This window comes from Bombyx mandarina, chromosome 28 (assembly GCF_030267445.1).
Source record: "Bombyx mandarina strain Sakado chromosome 28, ASM3026744v2".
NCBI classification, from domain to species: Eukaryota; Metazoa; Arthropoda; class Insecta; order Lepidoptera; family Bombycidae; genus Bombyx; species Bombyx mandarina.
The window spans coordinates 7,197,597-7,207,805 of record NC_143233.1 but is presented as its reverse complement, the minus strand read 5'-3'; the positions used below and the strand labels follow the sequence as shown (position 1 = coordinate 7,207,805).

The window sequence follows — 10,209 nt, the reverse complement described above, 5'->3', positions numbered from 1 at the left end:
AAGTAAAGGGGATTCCTTCTAAAATTCGTAAATCATTAAATGTGATAATACAGTTTGGAAATCAGGTTTTCGGACGATAGTTTTATGTAATAACGTCCTAAAGAGATATTGATGAAAAATTGCATACTTTTATTATTTTTATTGAATTGAATTGAATTATTATCACTGAATTATCATTATTTTGTATATAATACAAGGAAGGATTTAATTGAAAATTACAATGTTTTCGATTAATTATCGCTTGGGCCGATCGTGCCTCTCTTTCGCTTGTTCCGCGCCCTCACTTGCGCGCTCAAGCTCAGGCGGAACGTGACACTTTTTCGTGCGTGCAGCCATTCATCGATCTATAAGACCTTACAAAAAAACCAGCTTATGTAATAAACCATACAATGGTATAGCTGTTAATCAGTTACTAAGTCGGTTTTATCAAACACGCGGCACGTGCTCAATTGGTCCACGTGTGTTTGACGTTTACGAGATCAACGACCTCAGCTTTAAGGGAATCATTCAGAGGTTCTCTCGGCTGCATTTACGGGTATTGTGATTTCGTTTTCCTTATTCATTCGCATTTTACCTTTCAATCGTTATTCGTTCAATAATTTCATTCAAGTAATTAAAATTATTGATCAGTGAACCGTGAGACTACAAAAGAAAAGTCCAAATATTATGTTGAATTTTCCTGAACAATATATGAACACGCCTTTGATTATATTAATTAATAATGTGAGAAGATATAATTACTTTTTATTGATGCAAAGAATTTACATATTATTCTATCAATGGGGAAATACTTAGATATTGTACACATTTAGAACACCCTGTATATATGCATTCACAGAAAAAAAACTTTCGATTTTTTCATATCTTATTAAGATCATGTTTTGGAAACAAATCGCAAAAATTTTAACCCTTCCTTCGGAGTCAACAGCTCGATGCATTTGAGTGCATCGATGCATTTTACTGGTGGTAGGACCTCTTGTGAGTCCGCGCGGGTAGGTACCACCACCCTGCCTATTTCTGCCGTGAAGCAGTAATACGTTTCGGTTTGAAGGGCGGGGCAGCCGTTGTAACTATACAAGATCTTAGAACTTATATCTCAAGGTGGGTGGCGCATTTACGTTGTAGATGTCTATGGGCTCCAGTAACCACTTAGCAACCAGTTGGGCTGTGAGCTCGTCCACCCATCTGAGCAATAAATAAAAAAGAAATTTTGATAATACTTTGAGTTCCTTTGATCTTACAATAGCCTTATAAATTTTAAGTCAGTGTCCTTATTTGTAGTATTTTTCCTTTAACTGTTATCTTCAATATATCGACGCTTGAAAGGCAAACTTGACTAAGTGACAATAACTGCTTTGTACATAAATGATAGGCAATAACCATATTCGATGCGCAAAAAAATATATATTTCTAGGTCCATTAAAATCATTTCATCCCTACAGCTAAAAATCATTAAAATAGATTTTTTTTCAGGTATTTCAACTTTAAATTAGTTTACTGTAAAATTCATTGTCGCTTAGTCACGTTTGCCTTTCAAGCGTCGATATATATGTCACAGGTGATCAGGCCAGGCGGGTTGGTGCCACCGATTTGTATCAAACGCATACTTATATCGGCACAGCCAATTGACCGGCTCTCAGTCCAATAGGAAAGTGCATTTATAAAAGAGCCGTATGATTGAATAGCACGTTCAATTTTAATCATTACTCGTATGCAGTTATCCTTCTAGTATGGTCCATTCGTTTTTATCTTGCAGTAATTAGTTATCTGCGATGCGGAGTTCTGCATATTTCTGTAACAGATCAAGATGTGAAGTAATACCGCAATATTTAACTATACTGAGACCTTAGAACTTATATCTCCAGGTGGGTGGCGCATTTACGTTGTAGATGTCTATGGGCTCCAGTAACCACTTAACACCAGGTGGGCTGTGAGCTCGTCCATCCACCTAAGCAATAAAAAAAAAACCCCGGTTGCTTAATGACAATATATGGATAGGTTTCACGCGGCATTCGTTCATAGCGACCGACCATGTCTATGCCAATATTGGTCCTTAATGGTATACCTAGTCTTATTTTTTTTATTGCTGAGACGGCGGGACGAGCTCACAGCCCACCTGGTGTTAAGTAGTCACTGGAGCCCATAGACATTTACAATGTAAATGCCGCCATCCACCTTGAGATATAAGTTCTTAGGTCTTAGTATAGTTAGAACGGCTGCCCCAGCGTTCAAACCGAAACGTATTACGGCTTCACGGCAGAAATAGGCAGGGTAGTGGTAACTATCCGCACGGACTCACAAGAGGTCCTATTATAATTTTGCAGGTTTGATTTTATGTTGTAGTTGTGGTTGCAGGTTGTATTCTCTTATATATGTTATATGTTTTATATAAAAATGTAGAAAGACTTCAACTATCTTTTTTATTGCTACTTAAGCAATAAGCCTATTAGGTACATATATATGGATTGGGAGAGGCTTTTTTGTCCAACAGTGCACGATTGTGGGCTAATGATGATGATGATGATGATGCCAATAAAGCAATAAGTTTGGTGTCAAATGGCTACCACAGCCCACAGAGATCAACAACATAAATGCCACCTCCCATCTTGAGACATGATTTTGAAATCTCCTTTTGATAGCAGCATAGGTGGCCTAAGTCTTAAGTACAAATATTTTTCCAAACTATTTAAGGGTATTTTGATAATTATATAGCCTCAAATAGATTTTTCACGTCTTAGTAGTTATTGTATATAAAAATAAATTAATACGTGAAGCAAAAACTTTGTATTCCTTTTTACGAAAATTGTGCGGACAGAGGAGTATGAAATTTTCTACACTTATAGAGAATACAGAGAAGAAGTGCACAATGCTAATATGTTTTTTAAATAATGCATAAAGGATACATTAAATCAATAAAGAAAACATTACACACACTACATACCCTGTATTTGACGCACACACGCATGCATAATATTTATTGTCAAACTTTTGTTCTTGACGTCTGTTGTCAAATTGAGATTAAATATTGTTTGTCTTTGTTAATATTTTTTATAGTGTAGTCTTGACGAAATTTATGATTATGGAACTATAAAAATACAATCATAATAGTGTCCAAACTTACAATTCCAATTAATTATAGTCGAATTTCGACTACTGCGGGACCTCTAGTAAAAAGAAATAGACACTAAATGGCTAAGTGAAATAGACACTAAATGGCTAAGTGAAATAGACACTAAATGGCTAAGTAACAGTACTATACCAATGGAACGGTAAGAGGTAATTTCCAATTCATCTTTCCTAATAAATTCGTTGGTAGCATGAATCATAACTTAATGAATATCAGCGGACCCATTTCGTTTAATTCAGTTAAATGGATTTTATAACATTATTAAATTTTGCAATTGCACATTTGTTTAATTACGTATTTGAATTATATTATAACATTCCGCTTATAAGAATTCTAATTACTACGAATAACTATTTTTATGGTGTTCGATGCATCGCCATTGTCACGTACATTGGTTTCAAAGATCAGTGCGAGGGCGGTGAACTCATCCGTTTAGTTAAATTCGTGGTTCTGGAATTAATTATTTGCTACGGTGTTTATCAGGGATCTCTTGTGAGTCCGCGCGGGTAGGTACTACCTACCACCCAGCCTATTTCTGCCGTGAAACAGTAATGCGTTTCGGTTCGAAGGGTGGGTCAGCCGTTGTAACTATACTGAGATCTTAGAACTTATATCTCAAGGTTGGTGGCGCATTTACGTTGTATTTGTCTATGGGCTCCAGTAACCACTTAACACCAGGTGGGCTGTGAGCTCGTCCACCCATCGAAGCAATAAAAAAAAATCTGCTACCCTTCTCCCAGTCACCTGGGGTCGGCGAAGCATGTTTTCTCTTCCCATACTCCTATATCATCCATTATCCTCCTAGATTCTATATCGTATACCATTTCTTCTTAGGTCTAACTTTTCCTCTAAAGCCTTCGATATTCATAGTTAAAACTCTCTTACCAATCTCATTGTCATTTCGTCTCATACCATCCCAAACGCGCACTTCTCAACTTTTCTGTTACAGCTGCCACTTTCAGACTTCCTCTAGCATAAGAGTGCTATGATATGGTTTTCAAACGTGTTTTGAGGGGAATCCTAAGTGAGAATCTATAGTTGAACTTCAGTAATGTCTATTAGCCCCGATGGTCGTATAGTCTATCTTAATTTGCAAAATGTTAAGTATTTAAATACTCCTCAAAGGGGTAGGGGTAGGGTACTCAACAAACTTAGTATCTCAAATCTCAAATGTAAGTGAAAAACCAGTAAGTTCGTTAGCGACTCTATCCTGCTCTATATTAACATACTTACTCCTTGGGACGCTTTTTAACGTGGATTTTGATATGCTGTCACTGTCTTCCGATTCTGAACAGACTTGGAAACTCGTCTCTGAAAGAATCATTATATCATTACTTTACTATATTATATTAGACTCATTACTTTTCAATTTAGTTGGAAATTCTGTTATCGTCGATAGCTTTGATTAGATACATGATCTTTTGATATAGATTTTTTGTTTTTTGCCTATAGGAATACGCCTACGAAACTCCTGAAAGTATATGGTCATTCCCAGCAATACCAGAGACATAGTCGACCCACCACCTATCGTTGAGAGCTCTCCCAGCATATAAGTTGAAACGCAAGTATTTTTCCCCTACCTAATCACTGGCTATTTCAGCTACGCACAGCTTAGTCGAAAGCTCACGGGATTCAATTTGGGAGGCTTTGCTAACCTAGCGAGATTAGTGCTTCTCTGAATCTACCATCGGATCCTAATCGTGACTAAAGGGAAGATACGGCGAGAAAATCAGTGGGTTTTGGTCAGTGCATTAAGTCGCATGCCGTATTCGACGAGAACGGTGACCGGTGCTTGGAGTGCCTAAAAGCATCAAGACTGGGTCGGGACAAGGCAAGTCAGAGAGCTTAGGAAAAACGCTCATTGTCTGAGCCAAGTGATGTTTGGGTTCAATGATATCTGAAAACACATTTGTAACGACAATAGATATGGCGTACTTGAATTGTTATTTTCTTATGGACTTGAGGACTGTTTTCGGATAAATTAAAATATGTTTATTTTTTGAGATACCAGTTGGCTTGTGCATTCTGAATTAGCAATCTTACAGTTTTATAATAGGATTGTGGGGTCAGGGAACAATATCAATTATCCAATAGCAACGGCACGCGTTTCTAGCGTCATACACAGCTCGATTCTAAATGGTCGCGAAAATTTACACAATAATACCAATATAAATAATACTTCTAACAAAATACAGATACAATAATTTCACGAATCGACATCCTCAGCATTGCAGATGCGTGAACAACATTGTTAACACTATTGAGCTCACCCGTGTCGTATCTGTGCTTGACCCGACTTGGTAGATCTTGATTCTCAACATGTCCAAATGTCCGGAAGCCAACTGCGAATTGCGCGTACGGACTTATCTCGTATAGTTCTGAAAATAACACAAAAGATTTTAAGTTGATTTAAAAAATCCACATCTGACGGACCAAGGTTTAATTGTGTGTTATGAACAGGACCACCCACTAAGGCGGACTATGGCGATAGCCATCACAGAACACAAGATATTTGACAGATGCCTGAACATCGCACGACATTTTCAAGATAAACTTGTTTATAATTTCAATTAATTATAATCGAATTTCGACTACCGGGGGACTTTTTTCCCTACCTATCATCAGTGTAACCCTAACAAGTAGGTGAGCTCACGGAGCTCAAACCTGACGACGTTGCTAACATGGCCCCAGCAAGGACAGTGCTTCTCGCAGAATCTACCACCGGATCGGAAACGCGACCCACTGAGAAGATCCGGCGAGAAACTCAGTGGGCTGTGTCTGAGGGTTAGTTTACTCGCCGAGTCCTTCGTCGCGAGCGACGGGTTCGACGAGATCGATGACCGGTGCTTGGGGTACCTAAAGCACCGTTAGTGGATCGGGAGGATCCGAAATGACGTGAACCGGGGGACCACTAGTTACCTTAATATTACCAAAGCGTTAGTTATCTCAATAGAATCTATTAAAAGACGAACCGAGACAGTGTGCCATTCCAAAAAGACTGTAATTCTAAGCGCACGTTATTCAACTCACCGTGCTTACTGTTGTTTCTCATATGTATCGGTGCACTGTATATCCTGTTTTGTGGATTCCCAGGATTCTCTTTCACGTTGGCCAGGTTCGAGTGCGAAGTGTTGGCCGTCAGGTTGCCGTTGTCAGATTTATTGTCATTCGTTATTGAATCCCTGTATTCTGTTAGGTTGCCGCTTCTGGAAGATGGGACACAAAACTCATTACTAATGTTGATAATGCTGATATTTTTGTACGCTAAACAAAAAAAAAAACAAACGAACAACAACCAATCAATCAATCAAACATAATTTATTGTTTGAGTGTGCCCGTAGAATTTGATTCATGATAGATAGAACAAATTAATTCTAAACTAAAACTCCCTGTGCGGGAAAGAGACAGATGATTCAGTCAATCCCCTCCAAAAATTCAGTGAAATTCTATAAGTCCGTTTAAATATCTGAATATCAGCTGATTAGCCAATCATAATAAATGTAGCCAGATTTTTATCTAGAAAATATTACCTTCGTCTTTTAATTAAAATGTAGAGACAAGCGAGAAGACACACTGTCAGTAGTATAGAGCTGCAGATTATCACAAGCATGTTCAGATCAAAGAGATCTGAGGGCGGGCCGATTTCACCTGAAATTTATAATAGTTTAATAATAAACTATAAGAGCATCCTTAAATAGCAAACCGAACTAAAGAGAGAGTATTTTTCCACAAAAAAAAAAACAACAAATAATAAACTATGCGAAACATTGAATACAAAAAAAGTACAATTGGCGGTCTTATCGCTAAGAGCGATCTCTTCCAGACAACCATCAGCTGGACAAGAATCATTTGGAAACGAATTACGTGCGGTGTACCAATCTAGTGAAATATATACATACATACGTACACACGCATACATACTAAACGATCATTTTATATCGTTGTATCCCGTTGATACTGGTCAGGATGTTAGGGTCATAAAATTATTGTATCGTAATTAGTCCTTGATGCGTGTGCAAATTTTCAAGTAAATCCATCGCCTTGAAATCGGTGAAAATGAATAATAAAATCTAATATCAAAGAACACAGAAAGCATTGAAATACTTGGAAATCAGTACCCAAAATTGCTTTCTCCTCAAAAGGTACAGCTATATACAGTGAATGCTTTAATGCTGGCTACTCATACCCAAAAAACGGATAATGCCCTGCGCATACAATATAATAATGCCTTCAGGGCGTTGTTGAGGCTTCCACCTTATTGTAGTGCATCAGGCATGTTCGCCGATGCGCACACGGATGACTACTTCGCGATAATGCGCAAAAAGGTGGCATCCATTATGCGTAGAGTAGGAGGAAGCACCAACAACGTATTGAGGGTACTAGCTGAAAGACTGGATGGCCCGACCCTAGGGTAGGTTCATTAAGTTGCATGTTCTACATGCTGCTTGATGGGGCTGCCAGGGACGGAGTTGATTGATTTATTTAAATACTAACATAGTTCGTAAGTTATTTGTAATACTAACACAATATGAGACTTTTGTCTTGAAATAAAAGTTTTTTATTTTTATTTTATTTAAGCTCTGTATCAGCTTTATACTGTTTCGGTCATAACATTTTAAATACATACTTCCGTCCTCATTCTTTGTTGCATAATTATAAAGCGAGGTTACGCTTCCGGCTTCGTTGGTGGCCGTCACTCTGACCTGGTACCAAGTACCAGGAGCCAGGCCAGCGATGGCCAGAGAGCCGGAGCGAAATGTTGGATCTTGGTACAGCATATTCCAACTATCGGTTATAGCCTGCAACGTATTTATTTACTGGTGGGATGACCTCTTGTGAGTCCGCCCGAGTAGGTACCACCGCCCTGCCTACTTCTGCCGTGAAGCAGTAATGCGTTTCGGTTTGAAGGGCCGGGCAGTCGTTGTAACTATACTGAGACCTTAGAACTGATATCTCAAGGTGGGTGGCACCTTTACGTCGTAGATGTCTATGGGCTCCAGTAACCACTTAACACCAGGTGTGCTGTGAGCTCGTCCACCATCTAAGCAATAAAAAAGAAAAAAAAAAGAACTCAGTTCCGATGACGGGTGGTGCAACGTAATAACATCATGACAAAATCTTCTCAAACAATCCTTCAAAGCGTTCCCTAACACAGCACCAAAATGGATCCTACCCATCTAAGCATTAAATAAAATAAAAAAAATACAAAATATCTAAGCTAAATGTTCTTCGGCTTTCGGTAGGCAGTGGCTTGGCTCTGCCCCTGGCATTGCTGAAGTCTATGGGCGACGGTAACCACTCACCATCAGGTGCGCCGTATGCTCGTCTGCCTACAAGCGCAATAAAAAAATTTCTTGAAGTCATAATAAATAATTCCGACAGATACCGACTCTGACAGCACTGAAGTAAACGAAAGAGACTTGTGGTGTTAACATTTAAATGGCCGCAAGGATTACATGTAGTCTTTTAATGGTATACCAATAAGCAGTATCTGCATACCGTGTTACTTCTAGTGCGTATCCAAGTTCTTGCTCCAAGAGCTTTGTAATCAACTTCCCAAGTTCGAAGCTCACAGCCGGCTGACTCCCACCCAGCCATTTGCACTACTATATGAGAGCTGTTGCTCCAAAGCCATTCATTCGTAGATGGGGCTACAGGTGCTGAAACAACAAAATTATTAAGCTCAATGGTAATTCAATTCTTACGACGTCTAATTACAAGTTGATAACCAACCTCCTCCCAACGTGCTGACTTCTAAATACGCCGGTTGTGATGTACCAACTTTGTTTGTAGCTGTGATCCTTAGAGAATATTTTGTACCACACTTGAGCCCTTTTAAGGAGTACTTATGGACTGTGGATAAGTCGGGCATTTTGTTCGCCTGCCACGCTTCCTGCCATTGACCGTTTGCTTCCTTCCACGTGAGACTGTAACCTGAAAATGTATCTCGAGTTTTAGAGGTTAAGAATCTTAACGTACCACATGCGATAGCTTTTCGGTACTTACTAATCTTTTGAATGGAACTTCTGTTGGTGATGTAGTAAGGTTGTTCCCATTCAACTAAAATTGAGTCTTTGTATGGTGTAGCCCTCAGAATTGGCGCTTCAGGCAAGGGTAGCACCACTACATTGTACTCAACGGAATCAGACCCGTAGAGATTCTTGGCCAGGCAGGTGTAGTTCCCGCTTAAAGACTGATCTATGTCTGTGAGAATTGAATGATTGGGTTAAAATGTGAGCCGAGATTCTTCTCCTTCTTTTTTAAGGTCAATTGACCTCGAGGTAGACCGGTACAAATATAAGATGATGTTTCACCAGAAGGGTAAAAGGATTGCTGTCATAATCTAGAGAAGATCTAATGATTCTTGCTCAGAGGGAAGTTTCAGCGCATTGGCCGTTGAAGTTCTTTTTTTCTTCTTTTTTTATTGCTTTAGTGGGTGAACGAGCTCACGACTCACCTGGTGCTAAGTGGTTACCGGAGTCCATAGACACTTACGACGTAAATACCTCGAGACATACGTTCTAAGGTCTTAGTCTTTACATTACAACATCTGGCCCAGCTTTCTAATCGAAACGCATTACTGCTTCACGACAAAATTACGCAGGGTGGTGTTTTGATAAAGATCTTACTGTTAATGAGCAGACTATCATCATGGTTCCTGGTGTATCTGGGGTGATGCGTGATGATGTGGTGGTGTCGGTACCACACGGTGCGCGGCGCCGGCGTCCCCACGCACGCGCATCCCAGCAGCACCGAGCTGCCAGCGCCAGCCGACACCACCCCGCCTAGGGACGACACACCCGCTACCACTGGAATTCATATCACACCCATAGATGTAGATATGTAGAAAAGGTTGTACTACCGTCTTATCTGTCTACTATCTCTATCTCTGTCTATCGATATCTCTATCTATCTAATACATAGACGAGATAGGAAATTGTTATGTTATGATTTTATTAGTTTCCCCTGTATATGTATAACAGAAATGAACGTAACGGAATCTTTGCATGTAATTATCACCCGCATTAAAACGGTGGACTAGGAAATTTGGCATACTAATCGAGAACCGATTACTAAACACC

The 10,209-nt window shown here is 39.4% G+C and overlaps 1 protein-coding gene across 2 annotated transcripts in view; it reads right to left on the bottom strand.

Annotated features, from left to right (window-relative positions):
- Positions 1 to 847: 847 nt before the first annotated feature.
- LOC114243389 (cell adhesion molecule Dscam2) overlaps positions 848 to 10,209 on the bottom strand; it is a 170,793-nt gene continuing 161,431 nt past the window's right edge. For both annotated transcript variants that reach the window (XM_089738984.1, XM_089738983.1), the window contains 10 exons: positions 9,757 to 9,936; positions 9,134 to 9,331; positions 8,861 to 9,061; positions 8,627 to 8,787; positions 7,755 to 7,926; positions 6,658 to 6,775; positions 6,158 to 6,333; positions 5,398 to 5,505; positions 4,361 to 4,438; positions 848 to 1,792 (listed from right to left, as the gene is read on the bottom strand). In XM_089738984.1, the coding sequence (XP_089595110.1) occupies positions 1,764 to 1,792; positions 4,361 to 4,438; positions 5,398 to 5,505; positions 6,158 to 6,333; positions 6,658 to 6,775; positions 7,755 to 7,926; positions 8,627 to 8,787; positions 8,861 to 9,061; positions 9,134 to 9,331; positions 9,757 to 9,936 (1,421 nt within the window). In that variant the 3' untranslated portion in view covers positions 848 to 1,763. The remainder of the gene's footprint in view (positions 1,793 to 4,360; positions 4,439 to 5,397; positions 5,506 to 6,157; positions 6,334 to 6,657; positions 6,776 to 7,754; positions 7,927 to 8,626; positions 8,788 to 8,860; positions 9,062 to 9,133; positions 9,332 to 9,756; positions 9,937 to 10,209) is intronic.